We start from the raw sequence: 21,171 nt of genomic DNA on the forward strand, positions 1-21,171 counted from the left end.
AACAAACATATTTGTTTTTTTTATAAGAATATTTACAAAGGCACACAAAAAATCGATCATTCTATATATAACAGTAAACATTATTGATCCAGTTCGAGCAGTGCGTCGACCCTCTATGTCAAAACCGCAATTTTTCGTATCGCACGCTTCATAGTAAAAGCACCGGGCAAAGTCTTGAGAACGATGACGCAAATGTTAACAGACTCCAGAAAATTCGATCATCAGCGGTATTATTTATTCCTGTAATTATTCTAATAGGACCGAATCGCGAATTATTATTTATGGAATACGGTGAACGATCTTGAAAACTAATGAATTGTAAACGGGTACCGACGTCGTACATAATCGTCGTGTTGTTCAAAACTGTGCTTTTTTCTTCTAAATAATTGGTCGAACCAGGAATCGGTGTCGACGGCTATCGGACCTCGCTAAATTTGGAAACGGAAATTTACCAAAAACGATTTGATTTTAATGGGCGATAAAACCGTGGTTCCGTTTGTAAAATATCCGCCTTTATATTAGTCAACTTTAATCGAAATATTAATTATAGGCTGATAAAATCAAAACGAAAATCGAGGCAACGTGACCTAGTAAAAATATAGGAAACATGCATTAACACACATGTACTGAACTTTTTAAAATTAAATTGCTAAAAAATATTCTTTTAACAATAACGGATTTATGCGATTGTCTTCGCTTCTCCGTGCTCAGTTTCCATAATTTTCTATCGCAAAAGGTTTCCGGATTAATATTTCTTGCTGCCATTGCTTCTTCCACCTCGTCTCTACAACTGCGCTTTGCTCGACCACGTTTTCGTCTCTGCGGGAGAGTCCATTTTAAAATTCGTTTTGGCCATCTGTCATTCTGTTTATATGTCCAAATCATACCAGTTGTCGCCTTTCTTTTTGCTCTGCAACGTTTTTTCCTATTTCCATTGCTCTTCTTACATCGATGGTTCTTTTTCTTTCTAATCGTGATACGCCCAAGCTTATCCGCCAATAATCCATTTCTGTAGATAATAATTTATTTTTATTGTCTCTATTCGGATCCCAGATCTCGGATCTCCCAGGAAGGGTACATTCGTTTTTTTGTTGTCTTCCATATGATCTTCTCCCATAGTACTGAGTTAAGTGATCGGATTATCTTTCTTCCTTTTGCTACTCTTTCCCGAATTTCTTCCCTGCTATCTCCGTCTTATTAAATATTACACCCAGATATTTATATCTTTCTACTCCTATCATTTTTTCGTTTTCGAGTGGTAGATCTCTTACGTCGTCATTACCTACAATCATGTATTTTGACTTCGTCATGTTTATTTTCAAACCGGCATTGATCATCAGCATAGAAGAGGGTCATAAGGAGGTTTTCATTTACGACTATTCCCATACCTTTACATTGTCTTATCCACTTTTTAAATTTCTCATTTATATATATCTTAAACAATGTTGGCGATAAGCAACAGCCTTGTCGTAGTCCTTTATCAGTGGTGAAAGGTTCTGTTAGATGCATATTTGCTAATTTAACTCTTGCAGTGTTGTGCTGGTACAGGTTCTTGGTCGCCTCAATTAATTTTAGCTTGACTCCTATGTCTAACATTGTTTTCCACAGCTTGGGTATAGGGACGGTATCATATGCCTTTTTAAGAGAATATATATTGTCTATCACTGATCTTCCGGCGCGGAAACCTGACGACTGCTCTTCCATTTCCCTTGTAGCTATTTGCTACAATTTTTTCAATTTGCAAATTTTATCTATTTATATCGAAAATATATGTTAAGATTTAAATTTTCGTGACAAAATTGAATTGCTGAATTTTTGCGGAATTTTTCGAGCTTTTTAATAATAATAATAATAAGTTCTAACATCATTTCGGTAGGTATGTCGGCATAACGTCAACTTCAAACACTGTTCAGAATAAAGAATGGTTCAAAAAACACTCAACTAGATAATGACCCAGAATTACATTAATCTAAATAGGCTGATAAAATTAAAACGAAAATCGAGAGACCATGGCTTAGTAAAAATATGGGAAACATGCATTAATACATGCACCAACTTTTAAATATCGTTAAGTAATTCTAAACTTTTTAAAATTAAATTGCTAAAAAGTATTCTTTTAACAATAACAGTCGAAGATATGAAACTGTAGTTTTGACGTTTTTTTTTGCAAATTTTATCTACTTATATCGAAAATATATCTTATGATTTAAATTTTCGTGACAAAATTTACTTACTCATTTTATTAAAATCTATGCGGAATTTTTCAGGCTTTCTAATAATAATATTTTAGGAGAAATATATTTTTTTAAGCTGCAGATCTAGTAGTTGGTAAACTTAAATTCAATTTTTTTATTTATGAGGAAGGTCAATTTCGGTAGGTCTGTCGACATAACCTCAACTTTAACCACTGTTAAGAATAAAGGATGTTTCAAAAAGCACTCAGGTAAATAATGATCCAGAACTACTTCATTGTTAAAAATTACGATTTTTTTTTCTATCTTAATTTATGAATGAACAAAACAGTGTAGTTTTCTTTGCTAAGAAACTTCCACAAGCTACTGTAATTCTATTTACAAAACTTCTGGAGTCCTCCTTCTCGGTTGTTGGAATTTTATCTTTGAATATTTTGAGAGATTTTTGGAAAAGTGGTAAATCTGGTTTCGACGTTTCGATGTTTTGAGCGTAAGGAAGGACAACAGTGTGGCATTTTTCTACATTTCCACAAATTTTAGTAGAAACTTTCCTCTCGGGTACCCAATAGCGAATTGTTTTGGAAATTCTCATAAAAACACAAAACAGGTTCTAGAGGTATATGAAGCTGAAATTTTTTAAAATTGAAACCACGTCTCTATAGGGAAATGCACGATTCCGGAAATTTCAAAAAGAAAATGGTAAATCGGAGAAGACAAAATGCTGGCAATTATTTTCGAGATCCTGAAATGATTAGTCTTAAGCGAATATCGGTTTAAAGATATGTTAAAATCAAATCAATCAAAATTGAACGTTTTCGGAAATAAATATCGATAACTTCAAAAAGGCGTTCTACTAAATTTGGAGTAGTGAAAAAGAGCTTTTCCAATCTTTCATCGCTTCCAACCTAAAATATAAATAAAAGAACTTAAAAGTCTTGTATATTTAAAAAAAATCTTATTGGTTTCAAACAAATTTATATGCGTCGCGTAGTATACTAGTCGCATTCCGAAAAGAAAAATAACCGAAAGTTTTCCATTCCTCATAAGTAAACCCAATAAAGAAAAAATCCCATCTAGAGGTCGACACGCGGAAAAAACGCAGATCCTATCTGCTTTGTTAGTCTCGCAAACGGCATCACTTATGGCAGTCCGCCATTGTTTCGCACGAAACAAAAAACTCAAGCAAAACAACGCGAATGAGCAGTCTTTTTCAATTTTTTTCTCAATTTTAATTGGCTAGACCAGTTTCGCCACTTCTTTGTCAAGATTTTTCGGGAAAATTCCACCGGTCCAGTCGTTGGGCAAATTCCTACCGACCCATCTAGAAAACAGGTAGAATTTAATGACCGATTAAACGGTGAATCCATTTGCACCGGATTCGAATATTTACGTTTACACCGGAAAATTTCTGTCGCGTGCGTTCGGAAACGTATGAAAATTACACGCCATTTTAATAAGTCGAAAAGTTTCCCAAAGTTATTAGGGTTGAATAAGAAAACAGTTCAAACAACAACAAGTAAAAGACCGTTTAATATTATATTCAATATTGTAATTAGTATTAATTAACTATAAATTGTAATTAATACTTTTATATTTATATCTGCTTCCTATGCATTTTATTTATATTTTGACTAGTTTACATTTTTCATGCACCGAATGCTGCCGAAAACAAGTCGTTTAATTTTAACTTGTCTTATTAGCTAATTGCACTATATAAAAATAAAATTTAAACCACATATTCGTGTTTACGAGCGTTATTACAGAGCTAATTAACGCGACAGGGCAATGTAGCTAAAGAAGGATATAAAGAATGAGATTAAAGCCAAAGTAACTCTGAGCCGACCGTAGGTTGATATTTAGAGAATTTAATTAATGGAGAGGACGCTATCAAGATATTATCATACATTTTATTTTATCGCAATGATACCTTGAAGACGTTCTTGGCACATTATGCACTTAATACGAGTGCTATTGACAATATTTACATTACTGTTATTAATCCACTTTGAAAAAAATATTAACATATCCGCGCAAAACGTTAAGTTTCCATTTTAATATTCCGTTTTTGTAATTTGTAAATTCATTGAATGCGGCATTTATTCTCTGGTGTTCAGCATGGTTTTAAACTTAGCTTTTGTAACCAAACAATGCATTGGCGGAATCCACTTTTATCCTTTCCGCATTATTCGCGATGATGCGATTTTAGTTTAAATTTAGTCAAATAAACTTGCGCGCATACAAATCGACCCATTGTGAACTTTTGACTTCATTGCAGAATTCTGCTCTCCTGGTCTTCGGTACACTTTTTTCGTCGGTCACTACCAAAAAGGCATATTCTGGTCTTATCTGAGAACAGGACCGAGCCCCACTGGTTCAATGTCCAATGTAGGCGTGCTTGTGGATGAGTTGTTTCTTATTATTATTTCATTTCTTCAACCGTAGCTACGCATACAAAACAGCAGCACTCTTGTCAAATGTAAACTCATACTAAAGCACATTAAATTGTCTTTCAAACATCATGCTCATTTTTTTAATAACAATGAATAGTTTCTAGAAAAAAAATTATTAAAGTCAAAAATTTACAATGCACGCAAGTTTATATTTTAATTTTATTGAACCATCTCTTTGTTTATTTTTTCGTCGTTATCGACTCCTACTTATCTAAATTTTCGAAAGCATTTTCTTCAGAGCGTAACCGAAATTGATGATTTGCCAAAGGTTTGATTATTGATTTCAAATTTCAAGTTTTTGGGGTGTATCACTCATTTAACATTCTTTAAGCTTCGTCCATTTTCTATTTTTTAGCAAAATAGGTGATTATGAGCTGACTGGATTCACTGGAGAACAGTGAACCCGGAGGTAACACACAGTTATGGGTCCCTATCCCTAGCCTATTTTACAAATAAGGTGAGACATTTCTCAGAGCCACATGAGAATCACAAAAAAAGTTCTTACTATATTACAAAACTGGTCCCACCAAAGCTTTTCTTGAATTGGCGTAGCAGAAAATACTTATATTTATTGCTCATTTTATCTTGTGTAAAAAAAAGTCTAAAAACAAGCATTTTAATAATTATTTCTAACATAGTTTCTCCGTAATAATTTTCTACGCAATATATATACGAGTGGAAATCTTCTGTAAATGCATTAAAATTGTTAACCAATAATGTGCCTTCGTAATTTATTTTTCTTTTTTTACTATGGACAGGAAAAAGAATGAAAATATGGTCTATGCTTACAATTTTATTAATAAACATAAATTTATTATTATATTAGAATACGTTTCATGTAATGCTTCATGTCATGTAATTTTAAGCTGCAAAAAGACCGTGATCAAAGCATTTTTAAAAGATTTTTCGGCATTCGACACTGAATTGTGAAGTTTTTGGGCAATAAGCTAGGATCTTTGACGTAGGTCTATAACAAGTTTGTTCCTATCATTATAACTACTGCAGGAACACGTTTCATTTGTTTAACCGTAGCTACGCATATAAGAATCAGTACTCTTGACAAATTTAAACTCATACTAAAGCATATTAAATTGTCTTCCAAAAAGCATATTTATTTTTTGGGACAGATGATAGCCAGCATAAAAGTGTTCTTGTAATAAATTCGAAAACAGTCGCTGGAAACTGTATTTCGCCGTTGATGAAAAAAAAATCCGTCTGCTTCAAACGCCCGGCGGCCAAATTACCAATTAAAAATTATTCGGCAAAAACCGAACGACTGACACGAGAATAATCAAAAACCGCAAAATCATTCGCAAACGAGTTGTCTTAAGCATTGATTAATGTCTTACTTAGCTCTATCGATGGAAATTATATACTTTTTTAAGCCCGCGTCTGAAATCCCGAAGAGCCTTGCGTGACGTGAAAATCCGAAAAAAATATGATCTGCGCCATACACATTTCGAAATATTAAACGTAATTCGCAGAAAAAAAATGCTCGGGCAATTTGACGGCAAAGGAATCTGAACGTAGTAAAATGTTTACTTAGATGTAATGCGATAAACAGAAAATTAATTGTAAAACCAAAATTTTCCTTTTAAATAAGAAATTATCATATTCGGGATTATTAGAAGTACAACTTCAACCTTAAACATCCTATGCATCGTATTTCCAGTAATAAATGAAAAAAATTCCCATTAATATCTACAAGCTTAACTAACAAATGAATATAACTTACGATTAACATTTAGAAATAGACAAAGATCCTCCACGAAATGAGGGTTCAAGAGTTTTTTTTTTAAAGAAACTTCCTCGAGCCGTAGAAGTTGTAGGTAGACTTCTCCTCAGACATCTCTTGAAGTTAAATTTTAATTAATCGAAAATCAGCCTTAAACTTAGGTCTTTCCGTGTATAGAAAACCGATTCATATCATATATCATTTATATTATCACATCACGATCCAGTTCAAAAATCTTTTCATCAATTCTCTCTCAAACAATTTCCCGTATTAGAGGCTTGCTAAAATAATTTCCTCCTATGCCTGTCAAAATAATTTAAAATTAAATTGAAATAAGTGTGTAGTTATGGCATTTACACAAAAAAAAATGAATTCAATTTCAATTCAAAATTTCGGTTTCGAAATAATTGGCGCTTCGAAGCCCATGTTGTCGTGCTCTATGATTCCTATGTAAAAACAATCATTTTAAACTTAAAAAATATTTTAATTCTTAGCTCTATCGTTATTAAATTATCCCAATGTAGTAAATTGCCTTTGCTTTGACGTCTGTACTAAGAATCGGTTACAAAAGCTTTTGAATGCTTTTAGGTTTATTTCCAGGCTTATAAAATATGACAGAGTGCCCCAAAAAATGAACTCCAATATCGTTATCATCTGTTTTATAGTAAATTATTTCTTATTTCGTCGTACGTAGAAATCACCGCGATCTACGGAACTTTTTCTATTCCTGTTTATCTATTAACCTTGTTTCGCCGTGGCTTATCTAAATCTAATCTTTAGGAGCTTTTCTAGAGAGACCAAACTCAAATTAATAAAATTCTAAAGGTAATCTCTAGAACGTCAACCTATCTTGTTGCTAAAATTCCCGTTTTATTTTTTTTGCCAATTTCTATATATACACGATGTCAAAAATTAAGGGGCCGATTTTTTTGTCAATTTTAAAAAGAAAATTTCATATGAACATATGTCCTATACGTCTTAACTTTTTAAATACTGCGTTACTTACTTTTCTTAAAATAAAAATTATCCTTAATAAATTTAATTTCTTGATTTTTTTCAATGCGATGTACAGTTTTCGCTTAGAAACATTAAAACCATTTCTCTGTATGATCAATACAATATCAATAATATGACAGCCTGCATATTTTTAAGTGAAAACCGTGAGATGGATTAAAAAAAAACAGATCAAGTCTGCTCATAAATGAATGCAAATGTCTTTTTTTTTCAAGAAAATCAGTGGAGTGCCATTATAAACAAATAATGTATATATTTTAATTAATTAATTCATTCATTAATTGAGAATTTTTCTTTGTCAAAAATAAAATATCTATCTAAAATAAACTATCTGAATTTTAGTTATCAATTAGTGTCATTCAAAAAAAAAAATTGAAGACTGCTCTTTTTACTTTTACAATTTTATTGAAATAACATAACATCCTAATGATTCCTATATAGCTCTTTTTCTCGTATCTTTTTGATGTATAAATCCATTGTCCCTTATTAAATCTCAGGAAGCTCTTCTACAGATAGAAAATTGCTTAAGTAAGAAATAATAATGCTTACTACTACTATTAATAATTTTTAACAAAAATGTCTATTAATAAATTAATAACAACTTTTTTCAAAAAAGTAGAACATTGAAACTGGATAAGTATATCGGATTGAAACAAAATCAAAAAATTAAATTTAAGATTGCAAGAATAATTGTCCTTGTCTTGTCTACCAAAATAGACATATGAAATTCCTTATGTCCGCCACTAGTGTATTTTTTTTTAAACTGCGGGATATTAAATATTAAAAATAGATTTTATTTTTGAAAACATCATATATAGTTATGTGTGAGTAGTCGTAAAGCTTTAAATAAAAAAAAAAATATATTAAGACAATTTATAATAATTCGATCCCATTAGCCGATAACCTGCGAATGCGGTTACAAATCAAAATCACTTAAAAACCGATATAGAAATTTGGGAAACGTCCTGACCAAATCCGGTCGGTTTTCCGAGCATAAAATTCCTATCGATTAAAATCCAATTCCGTAATCCCTTCTCGAATATTAAAAGTTCGTTACTTATCACGGTAGCCGCGATTAAACTACTATATAGTTCCTTAAAAACACTTCCTAAACCAGTAACGAAAAGGCCTCTAAGAAAAAATAAATGTTTGACTATCGATTAATATTTAGTGCTGGCTTGAAGTATTGCTCGTTGAAAATATTTTATGGGTCTTTTATTGGGAAATTGTACCCAGCAAAGAGCGTATCAAAATAAAACTGGCCTGGTGGAAAAGTGAGGCGAATTTTTCAATATAAAAAGACCGCGAATGGACAACGTAAAGAATATATCGCCAAATTCATATAAATTGCAATCCGATCCTATAAATTCCCTATTTAACTTTTCAGACCTACAATTCCTAAAATAGGATGACATTAATTTGTATACGATAGAAAATAATGTGACCGCGTCTTTACACAGATGGTGTATTAATTAGAATTAATAAATTTAATAATAACTATACATTATTAAAATGATAGAGATGGAGAGATTATTGATATATTAATTATTCAAACTCAAGTTACAGTCCAATAAGGATTCTCAACTTTCCCACATTAAGAAACGGAGCATAGTAATGGGGATTCCTGTCCTTGTCTTGCTCATTTATATAAATGGGAATGGAGTGTTTTCGCCATTTAATACTGTTCGTGGATATAATTCCCAGTGAAATCATTTACATATTACCATAACCAAACGATATTTAATTTTAAATACTTAAAATAAATAAAATTTCCTATAGAGGAGGGTGAGACAAGACGGGTCCCCTGGGACAAGGAGGCCCACCTCAAAAAAAATTCTTTTTATAATTATTTTGTAAATTTTTAGCCCTCTGCGTAATACCAGGGGTAAAATGGACCGCTTAAAAATTCTAAAAATAAGCTATTTTTGTTTATTAAATACTTTTTAATAAATACTTATAATTATTAAATATAACATTGGGGGCACAACGGCCAGAAGCCTCGCCGAATTTTCGGTAAATTTAGTCAAAGTTAGCCAAAAATAAATCGACTTGATGGTTAAAAGCAACAAAAAATAATAAAAAGCTCAAATGGACAGTCTTGTCCCACCCTCCCCTAATCCAACTATTTACAAAACTCCGAAATTGCTTAGAAATTTAATTAATTAATTAAATTATTAATTATAATAATTATAATATATATAATTATAATAATTAAAAACATATGGTAAAGTATTGTGTACATTCGGAAAGCCCTTAGCGAATGCAATACAATGACGTAAAATTATACAGGCTGTCCCATTTAACGATACTATATTTAAGTGATCATTCAAAAAAATAAAAAAAAACTGAAAAAACTAGCTACTCCAATGGACTGGATACGAGAAGTGCCGCAAATGGCAAAATTTTCCAAGCACAAAAGCTTCAGTAGAGGATGATCCGTTGCTTTACACAATAGAGAAAGAGAGGGAGAGTGAGAGAGACACAGCTGTTGGACAACCGCCATTTTTAAATGCGGGACACAACAACCAAGAAGTTCATGATTTCGGAACTTTGACCTCATATATTTACCAAAAAGCAAAGTACGAACCTGCCCGAAATGAACTATAGGCAGTTGATATAATAAGTAATAAGTAAGATCATTTAAAATAAAAACAAAATAAGCTTTTAGTTTTTTAAACTGGTAAAATTCAAAAACGCGTCAGTGCAAATCAACCAACATCCGACACCAAAGGTAACAGCACCGTTAGTCAGCAGGATTTTTCAATCCTGCCGCGTCTGCTATGCACCCGAAAAGCGCTCTGCGTGGGTCTGAGATTGAAGAGGAGGGGATACGAGATCCGCCGGCCATTGGCCGTGCGAGCAATTAATCTAAGACAACTTTGCTATTATTTTGGTTCGATGTTTCTATATATATATAGGCCGGGTGGCGATACCGAAAGTTTAATTGTTTAATGTATCGTTTGCGAAGCGTACCGTAAGCGGAAAGCTTCCACCACACGCATACCACAAGTTCGATCGTCTCTTAGCGCGTTCTTGTTGTGTTGATACCGGCGAACGAGTACTACCGGCGGTTTTGCAATCGACGCTTGTTTTTAGTGGTTGTTGTTTATTTACCGGTTACGGAGGTTGCCAAAGGCCGTCTTTTCACAGGTACGTGGAAGCTGTACTCTTGACATTGGCTCTCAGCTTTTTTTTTTCTAACGGAGAGAGACAATTTTTTGTTCTAAACTTTAAGTATAGAAAAATAAATTCGCGTAAATCTAAAAAGCAATATTGGAAGTAATTCAAATTCAATGCAATATTCAGATATTCTTTTGAAAAATATACATTGGAAATAAATATAAGATAAATTGGGGGCTTTCAAGAGCCTTGCTATTTCGATATTTTACGTTTGGATTTACTATCGGTGCAACAAACACAAAGTTGGCTAAAACTTCAGATAATTCTTAAAGTGTAATATATATTTTTTTATTCAATTGTGTTTAGGTTAAATATATTTTTGTTCCAAATTACTAACTTAAAGCTTTGGTGTTTCAACTTAATTTCAATTTTTTTTCGAATAGCATTTTGTTGATTTTTTTTTAAATCGTGTACTTTTACCATGTACACCATTTAGCAACTTGGGAAAACAATTGTATTTTGGTGGAGTAACTAATAAATGAATTTAAGTGAGCACAGTGTAGACATATATAAAAGCTTCTACATTTATTTGTTACCAAAAAATGTTAGAGAAAATGAATTTGTAGCAACTAACTTTAATTTTTAAAAAGGATTGACAAACATTTTGAGATTTATTTTTTACCACAAAATAGCGATTTTTTTGAATTAGTGCGATAATCAAAATTCCTCCCCTTTAAGGCAAAACTAACCAAAACTTAAAAAAATATATTTAACTTTTATTTGACACTCATTTAAAACATTTTCTCAAAAATTAGACTTATAATTTTATTTATAAAAAATTATAATATGAATATGCTTACATTTACATTTCATTTCATTCTTCAAAAAAATTAATTTCCTAGAAAAAAAAATCGGGTAAAAAAAACTCAAACAACAAACAAAACTTTAAAAAAATTATTTAATTTTAATTGATTCAAATATTTTCTCAAAAATTAGACTTAACATATGCTTTTATTTATACAAAGCTATCATGTTTATAATTATAAAATATATTTCCTTGTTGACATATTCTCAAAAATTAGACTTAACGTCCAATTTTAATTATAAAAAGTTATATATGGACTAAGCGCTGAGATAAAAGGTGTTTATTAAATTTAATGTTAAATAAAGTAGCTTATTTAATTCCGGGAAAATGGCCGGCGATTTGTCGAACTCGTTTGTAAGAATAATAAAAGTGGAAAACGTTTATCATCTTTTTGTCGAGAAGTTTCTAATCTATAATGAACGACTTCCAATATTAACCAGTCACCTTGAACAATTAGGACACCTGACAAGATGATACCAATTTTGGAGTTCGGACGTTGTTTTAAATATGATTAAATTTGAACTACTTCCGATGCCAAGTTGAAGGCGCGTTTCAATACCAATTTAATTAATTTTAATTAAATAAAGCGATAGTATTTTTCCGTAGGACCCAGACGGGAGCTCAAAGTCTCGATTATTAAGTGCAATGAAGGGGAATCGTTTAAATTAAATAATAACAACTAACGTCGTTAGCATTTACGTAAAAAAAAAAAGATTCCTTTCAATGAATTCGCAAAATTAATGGATTCATTGATTCAAATCGACGCGTAAAATTTATAAATAAACGTAATTAGCTACGTCACAGCATTTTAATAAATAAGGAAGACAGGTCGAAGCAGATATGCGATTTCTTTGCAGTTTCTTGGAAATTATCAGTCGGTTCGAGCGAAAATGAAAGATTTCTACAATATATGGAATAGGTTATTCGGAAAAACTTACGACGCGGTCCAAACGGGCGACTACGGCAGAGATGCGGAAAACACGCAGGATGAGACCTGGAGATCCAGGAGGAACGAGTACAGGAAACGTGAGTTGACTGCGACGGTGGTAGTGGAGGTGGTCGGTGCTTCTAAATAAAGATAAAAATGATACAATTCTGTAATTATCAATGTATAAAACAGTAAGAGTATGTCAAATTATAGTCCTAATTTTTAAAAAATCCTGAGACAAAATTAAAAAAACTTCCATTTTATTGGGCAATTAAAAATAGATAAACAATATAAAGTAAATATAAGTTTGTCGATTAAATTAATCATAATAAATAAATCATTCGGTTTCAAAGCTGCTAATAAAAAGTCAAATTTTTTTTCTAATTGAGTTTTTTTGAAAGATCTTCACTGACAAGGTGAGGCAAACATTTAAATAATTGCTATTATCGTGGACCATAAATCGGTTATTTAAATTCAAATCATGCCATCCTGGGCGGTCGGGACAGTTACCACTTAGTGTGTTAAATTTTCGTAATGGCCAAGCTAAGAATATTTTTAACACTAGCAGGTGGCGGTCGTTATTTAAAACCGTGTTTAACTGTTAAATTATCGATGGGATTATACGCACGATTTGGCCGGTCATATTTCGTACGAAATGGATAGAAAAATCCCGACTATATGTGTGAATCACTACTTAAATTTTTGTCAAGTCATTCATCGAATTGGCATTGTAATTTTAGAGAATTTTAAAAAATATTTATGATTCGATAAAAATACCTACACAAACTTGTATTTTATTAATCCGATTTTTTGCAAAAAAATGTTCGCGTAAAAACTTGAAATTGGTAAAAGCAAACATTGAAGTAATTTATTTTAATAATTGTTTAATCTTGAAGTCTCTTTAATTAATTTATATAAACGTTTTTGTTTTCAATCGTTTAATATTTTAATATTTTTGTGTTGCGTTTAAAAATCACAAATCTTGCAATATAATTTAATTAATTAAACGTTTGCATGAAATTTTTGCGAATTATGTCTGAAGAAACATTATCTAGGCTGTTGCCGTGTTGCTTTGAGTCCAATGTATTTTTAACTGACATTTTTTAGGGCAAAAATTTTCTTGATTATTTCGGTGGAATTTGGTTTTTAAAGGTTTTAAAGTTTTTTAAATTTTCATACAGTAAGCTATAGATTTTAATATTTGTTAGTGTTAAATCGATAAGCTTTATGCGCAATTGTTTTTACCACGCAAAATAACAACTTGTGGGTGTACAAGTTTCTTTGAAGTGCTGAATAAAATCCTCTATTACTAATTTCTATGCAATTTGGTTAAATATCATGGTCTATAAGTTTCTTGATTACATTTTCAATACCTAGTTTTTTAAACAAATGGCCCATTGGCATTTTTTATAATCATATATTTGGAAGGCGAAACTTTCATCTGCAATTACTAGATTTGCGATAAACGAATGAGCGTTCTGTCTATAGTAGGTTCTATAGTTACTAGTAGTACTAGTACTAGTTACTAGTACTAGTAGTACTAGTAACATTTTTTCTAGAAAGTTATATTCAGATTTTTAAAAGTCATCAACTTTATTTTGTTATATTCAGATTTTTAAAAGTCATCAACTTTATTTACATTTTTCATAGAGGTTGGACCTATAAATTTACGAAAACAAACGCTTTGCGTGGATCCACGCTCACAAATTCGGGTAAAAATTGCTGGAAATTTTATCTGCTCCATTTCTTATAATTTACATTTACATAAATTGCATCACAGGGCTTTTGATCGACAAAGAGCATTTTTATGTCACTAAGAGAAAATTTAAAAAGAAAAAGCCTACATTTTAGATCTGTATAAAACGCCGGTATAGTCCAAAAATTCTATGGAAACACTGCAACATCCTTGACCGTATCCTTTTACGGTGAAAACTCGAGTTGCCCGGGGCGATGTAATACAGGGTGTTATTGGCCAATTAGACGCAATATAATAACACGTTGCCGTAAATTACGAGAAATGAGAAAAAATCATCCCAGGTTCACCTCTAAAACGTACATTTAAATACTGCCCCAGACGGAATCCGAGAAGAATGCAGACTCCGTAACCTTCGCTCATATTTCGCGAGCTGGATTATTATAGCCACCTATTCGAAGCGACATATTTCAGGAAATTTTATTATTATTATTTCCCCGATATCGGGCTGGTCCTTGCACAAAACCGCGTGACGAAAAAAAAAACATGAATGGAGTTTACCTTTGCGGTCAACTCGTCGAAAAATCCGATTTGCCCCCGCGTTCACTAATTAGCTTAATTGCCGAAAAAAGGCGAGATTAAATCAGCCGATAGTGGTTCTCACATATCGGTAATTGTTTTCGGGCCGGCCACATGACTTCCCGGATCTAACGCCACGCGACTTTCTTCGTTTGAACATCCCAAAAGTCACGTTGCCGCCCAAACATTTCGCGCATTTCCCAAAAGGTTATTTAAATTAAAATGATTTATTACTTATCTATCGGAAGAAAGGTAGGCCAACTAATATTGCTAAAGGGAAATAATTTGTGTTCTCTACAATTGGTATCGTTAAATCCTAACGAATTATTTTCAATTGTCAAATCGGATATGGATGAAATCGTTGGAAATTCGAAAGCTATTTTTGGGAATCAAAAGCTACCGGGAATCGCTTAACTGATCGTTATTCCACTCCGCGTCCGGATGACTAACCAAAATCCGTACAATAACATTGTTTAATTTTTTAATTGATATACGGCTTTGCCTTTCAATTGCCGTTTATTTTTAGAACCTATGAGCTTCTATATAGGCTTTAAATCACCTAGACTATCCATATGTGCAAAAATAACGACCCAAACATTAGTTAGGTTAGTTTGAACCTTTGAAATTGGTTTTACGATATTTAGGAAATTAAAATGGTTTCATCAATTTACTTATTTATTTCAAAAACTAAATTTTGCACAGTGGTTATATAAATTTTTTTATTTTTTTATTTAAATATTGGCTTTTTCCTACTATTTAAATTAAATATTACATTTTTATTACAAAACAATGATTAATCAAAACATAAATGACAACATTTTATACTATTCGTCTAAAAAATCTAGCACTGCCATAGGAAAACATTTTTTTTTTTAATTTTATTTTCGAGTGTAATTTAGTCCAAATATTTTTTTTTTACCATAGCAGCTTCTTCTGTCCGATGGGTAATATGGCAGTTTCTTTTACATCAGCTCCATATATGGGTTTTAATTGCCTTAAGTAGAGTTTATCACCTCTTTCTTTTTAAGCTTTATTTTGCAATGCCTCAGTGACTTCTTAATTAAAAAAGACTATCAAAAACAACACCCTATTATTTTTCGAATAAAAAGTCAAGGCATGTATATACTTGACACTATGAAAATCTTGTATTACTAATGTCAAAACTTTTCTGAACATACCTTGTTTTTGCAAATGTTAAACAAGTGGCGTTTGCCAAACAGCAAATTTGATTATTTTGCTTTTTTTTTAATTGATAGGGTCACATAGTTTTAGAGTAATTAATATTTTGTAATATTGGTCATCCAATGATTGTACAAACAGAAATCTATTATTGACTATTGACGAATTTTTATTAATTTATTATCAATTTAATATAATTAAAAACATATATTTAATCACAAAACAGGTAAAACATTTCCAGGTTCTTAGAAAACTACAAGGTTCTTGCCTAACTTTGTAGTTTTTATTTATATTAAATAAGTTCAACCCTATTTACTTTTTCTAAAACTTTGGCTAGAATTAACTAACGTTTCGTCAAACATCCTGTTGGCTTCTTCAGAGCTTGACTGAGACTTGCTCGCCGTACCTGCTCTTATATTGTTTGAGGGGGGCGAAGCTAAACGAGGGGCGGATGACTGATTCCCATATTCGATGTCCCTCATTCGAGTCAACAAAAACCGACGCAGGAGGAATCCAGAAGTTTTAGCCTGTGGAAGTTTCTTTGAAAAATCTACCCTATATGCAGAGTTAAAAAAGGGATATTAATTTTAATTTAGACTTTGCCAACATATCCCTTATCTTATAACGCATCATATTTTTTATTTCTACAGAAGCAAAATTTCCAAAAATTACATTCCAAAATTTCCTTAAATTACTTAATATTACCACTAATGACAACTGATTACAATTTTGGGCATAAGCTTAGTTGTTCTTTCGCTTTGTTTTTTGTGTTAAATGCTTGAGCAAAAAATGACTGTACGTTTGCAGCCTGTACAGCTTTCAGCGTAACGAGAGAAACTCCTGTGTCGTCTTTCTTGCCTACCGAAAGATGTTTTTTAATTTCACTTTTCCTGTACTCCATTTTTCTTCTTTTTTTTTAGTTGAAGTCCAAATTCAAATATTGAAATTTTGTTATAGGGCATTGAAGAAGAGATAATATATTTCATAATTTTTTATTTATTTCTTATTAACCCACTGAAAATGGAGAGCTCCGAACAAATAGACGTAACGAAATGGTATTCATTCGTTACGACCAGGGCACCTTTACGATTATCTGAGCCGGTCATCTTTCGCACAGCATAAAACGCAAAAACAAAAACAAAAACAAACGACAAACGCATCGAGTTCGTTGGCAGAACATCGTTTGGGGTTTTTCCATTCGTTAAGAAGCGATCCGACGGGCACCTACGGTTATTTCTGGGTAGATCTGGGTACCCTCGCCAGTCAAAAGCGACACGTCAATTTTTATATTCCGCGTGGATTTTGCCTTGCGAAAAGAAACAAAGACCCGGTGACCCTTTAAATAATATGCGCACGCGGAAATTGCTTTTCCGAAAACGCGTGATATATATTTGCGATGCGATTTTATGTTAGATACGTGAGGATTTTAAGAATACGATAGCTGACTCGATAGACAATAGATGCGGCAAATAGTCGGGTTGCAGGGAACCACAGAGTACAAAGGTACATTGGTGTCGTTTTCAATCTGCTTAAAGACATTTCGAGGATAATTTCCCGAAATTGTGTTTTTGCAATGAAAAGTTTTAGGATAAGGTGTCGGATAATAATAACAATTAAATTCTTATTAAGTATGGAGGATGGCAAGGGATACGAAAACATTTGAACAATTTATTGTTAATGATCTGAAATTATGACCAATGTTACTATTTATTTATCTTATTTCACTTACCGAGCCTATCCTAAATACCTCGAACTCGAAAAACGGGCTCTTAATCTATAAATTGGTATTTGTAGCATTTTTCTTCATTTCCTTCGATGAAAATAAAAGAAAATAAAATTTAAAAAAATAGTACTTTTTTTGTTTTATTTTTTTTTTTAATATAGTGGTTTTGGGGAAAAACAAAAATTCCTTTATTAAGCTAGAACAAAAATACGAAAACTCGAAAAAAAAGAAAGGAATCACCAGATCTAGCATGCAATAAAATAACAACCAGCATAAAAATACAAAAAACATACTGGTAAACGTGAAAAAATCCAAAAGAAAATAAATATAAATAAAACATAATACAAAAAAAACAAATTTGGGAAAAACATGGAATGATAATTATTATGAAAAAAACAACTTTTAATAAACAAAACTAAACAATAAGATAAAAACACAATTAAATGGTCAAAAACATAGAAAAAAAAAGAAAAATTAAAACCTAGAATATCTTACGTCCAAAATTATATTATAATATATTATTAGAACGAAATAAACTCACTAAAGTGTAATGCATTTTTCAGTTTATTTCTCCTTGTTTTAAATTGTAACAATTAGTGCTTTTTCGCGTCATGTTACTGCTTTACTTTTTTTTTAATATAGTGGTTTTGGGGCAACACAAAAATTCCTTGATGAACCTAGAATAAAAATACAAAAACTCGAATAAAAGAAAGAAATGACGAGATCTAGCATGCAATAAACGTGAAAAAATCCAAAAGAGAATAAATATCAATAAAACATAATTAAAAAAAGCAGATTTGGTCAAGGAAATAGAAAAAAAATTAAATCCTAGAATATCTTACATAAAAAATTATATTATAATATAATATAAGAACGAAATAAATTCAATAAAGTGTAATACATTTTTTCAGTTAATTTTTCCTTGTTTTCAATTGTACCAATAAGTACTTTTTTCCTTTACGATACCGCGTTACTTTTTTTTTTAATATAGAGGTTTCGAGGCAACACAAAAAATCCTTTATTAACGTAGAACGAAAATACGCAAAATCGAATAAATGAAGGAAATGATGAGATCCGGCATGCAATAAAACAACAACCAGGATAAAAATCTAAAAAATATACAGGTAAACGTGAAAAAAACACAAGAGAGAATAAATATAAATAAGACATAATACACAAAAAAAAGATTTGGGAAAAACATAGAAAGATAATTATTATGAAAAAATAACATTATGATAACATTAGGAAAAACAAAACAAAACCTATTCTTGATCTGTATCTGTATCTATATAAGCTTCTGCTCGATTTGGTTGAAATTTCCCTTATCCCTTCTTTAAATCCCTGTATGTATGTATGTATTTTTTATTGCAGGTGCGTTTACTTATACGTTTCTTGGAATCGGCGCCTTATTGTCCGGGATTTTTATAATGGTGGTTGACCCCTACAACCTTCTTTACGAGTGGGTGAGTTTTCATTACCTAAATTAAGTCAGCCGCCATATTAACGAACATTCGTTTGCTTTTAGAAATTGGTATTCGGCAAGGGGGGCGAGATTTACTCGTTGTGGGAAAACCCGCCGGTGGCGCTCTACTTAAAAGTATACCTTTGGAATATCACCAACAAGGAGGAGTATATGAGCGGCAAAGATAAAAAGCTCAAGTTCCAGGAGATCGGGCCTTACGTCTATAGGTAAGTGCCTGGCCGTACGTTTAAGAGAAACTGTTCATATTTACACTTTAGACGTGAACTTTTACTTTGGCATACTTTAGATCGCCTGACTAATTTTTTTATGGGACGCTTGCTCCAGTTAGGCCGTAATTCTAATTTTCGCGGTACCCGATTGGTCGCTTACGTAACACCGGCGCTAGTTCGCATACCGGACCAAAAATTATATACGAATGCGATATCAAATGCGCTTTCAATTGCATTTTCATACACCAAGTGGACGATAAACTCGAGCTCTACGCACATTAGCGCTCAGTGAAAAAAACTTTACGAAATATAGACGAAAACTGAAGTCGGCATCTAGAACTGAATTTTCATAAAAAAAAAGCAATAATAAAGAGGACACATGGATATCTAGTGGCGTTTCAGAGTTATTTTGTGTTTCAATGAAATAATCCCCAAAATATCTTTTTAATATAATATAATAGTTTAAAAGTTATCAACAGAACAAGTACATATCATTTGGAACACCCTATATATTTTTAGATTGTTGAAAATATCTGAAAAGTTCCTTTCGAAAAACAATGCGGCCATAACACAGAAAAAAAATATGTACTGAAAGTTCTGACTAATTAAACTTGCCAATTTGGAATTGCAGTTTCTCGTTAAAAGTGTCGAATTTGGACCGGCCTGTATAAAGTCCTTTTAGGTTAACTGAATTTAACTGAATTATTCTGAAACGTATCGACGTTGCAAAACTAAAATTTTCATATTTTTATATTTTTTGAAAAGTTCCTTTTGAAAAATAACACGGCCATAACACAGGAAACAAATTATTTTGAAACGTATATTGACGTTTTAAATTTTTTATATTTTTTGAATAATATTGATTTGATGATGTTAGACCAAGTCAGAAAGCTCTAAAGAGTTTCACTTTGAAGAAAGAGAAGATTGGTGTGATAGTTTTTGCAATTTTTAACACACCTTGTTTTCTTAACGATTTTTTTGCTAAACGCTTAGGCAATCGAGCATTTTATATTAAGCAAAATCGTTCGCCCTCTTACTTTAAACTAACCAAAACTAAATTAGTCAAAATAAAGATAAATTTGATTTATTTTCTCATTTTTCTAATACTCCCAAAACTAAGCAAAACCATGATCGCGAGTGCTTTTTCTGTATCTTTAAAATCGCTGAAGATTTTTTTCTGCAATTTAGATGCGTTGTTTTCCTCTCTAGACTTTAAATTTCAAACCAAATTTCAGTACGAAATCTTTCATTTTTTCTATTTTTTAAACTCTAGAAACGAGCATCAGACTTTACATATTAAAGCTTGGACACCCCGTAAAATAAAACGAATTTTTAACGAGTATTATATCGGTACGGTGATCGACAATCTCAAAACCGGAAATTTCCTCGCTCCGTCGAAAGTTCTAGAACGAAAACGATTGCTTACCGCTTGGACATAGTTAACGACTCGTTTTGTGAAATGAACTTGATCTTTAAAATGAATTCGCGGTCACATACGTTGAGTGAGTCACTTTGCGGGGTCAATTTCGGTCGAATCCATCCGAAATATTGATTTTTAATTACAATATTTAATAATTGCTATTAGTTATGTAATCGCCAAGTGAGTAGGTATTGTGACGGTGAGGCCAGACAGATATGTACATTTGAACTACTCCATGTGTGAGATATATATCTCAATATACCACCATACATCTCTCTTATAACTCTATATACCTCTACTATATAATATAATTCCAATTTCATTATAACTAACGTATATAGAGGTATACGAAGATATAGTTAGACCAGAAATATAGTGCTTGTCAACCGACCCCGTGATTAACTTTGCCTACTCTTTACTACACCAAAACCGCATCCCCTTATAGAACACCTTGCCGAGCAGACACTCATCCGTAACCTTTCCAGGACCGTCCTAGGAATTTATTTACCTACACTAACAAGCGCGATATAAGTAGGTTTTCAATGTTTGTCGACGAGCAATTCTTGAAACATGCACATAAC

General features: G+C 31.9%; 1 protein-coding gene across 2 annotated transcripts in view; it reads left to right on the forward strand.

Annotated features, from left to right (window-relative positions):
- Positions 1 to 21,171, forward strand: part of LOC132706143 (scavenger receptor class B member 1) — a 60,212-nt gene that overhangs the window by 32,491 nt on the left and 6,550 nt on the right. The window contains exons 1-4 of one of the 2 annotated variants that reach the window (XM_060677298.1): positions 10,344 to 10,541; positions 12,234 to 12,402; positions 18,850 to 18,941; positions 19,004 to 19,167. In XM_060677298.1, coding sequence (XP_060533281.1) covers positions 12,267 to 12,402; positions 18,850 to 18,941; positions 19,004 to 19,167 — 392 coding nt within the window. In that variant the 5' untranslated portion in view covers positions 10,344 to 10,541; positions 12,234 to 12,266. Of the gene's footprint in view, positions 1 to 10,343; positions 10,542 to 12,233; positions 12,403 to 18,849; positions 18,942 to 19,003; positions 19,168 to 21,171 lie in introns of those variants that run through there. The other variant, XM_060677299.1, reaches the window with a different exon arrangement.

This window comes from Cylas formicarius, unplaced genomic scaffold, assembly GCF_029955315.1.
Source record: "Cylas formicarius isolate icCylForm1 unplaced genomic scaffold, icCylForm1.1 PGA_scaffold_8__14_contigs__length_24414737, whole genome shotgun sequence".
NCBI lineage: Eukaryota > Metazoa > Arthropoda > Insecta > Coleoptera > Brentidae > Cylas > Cylas formicarius.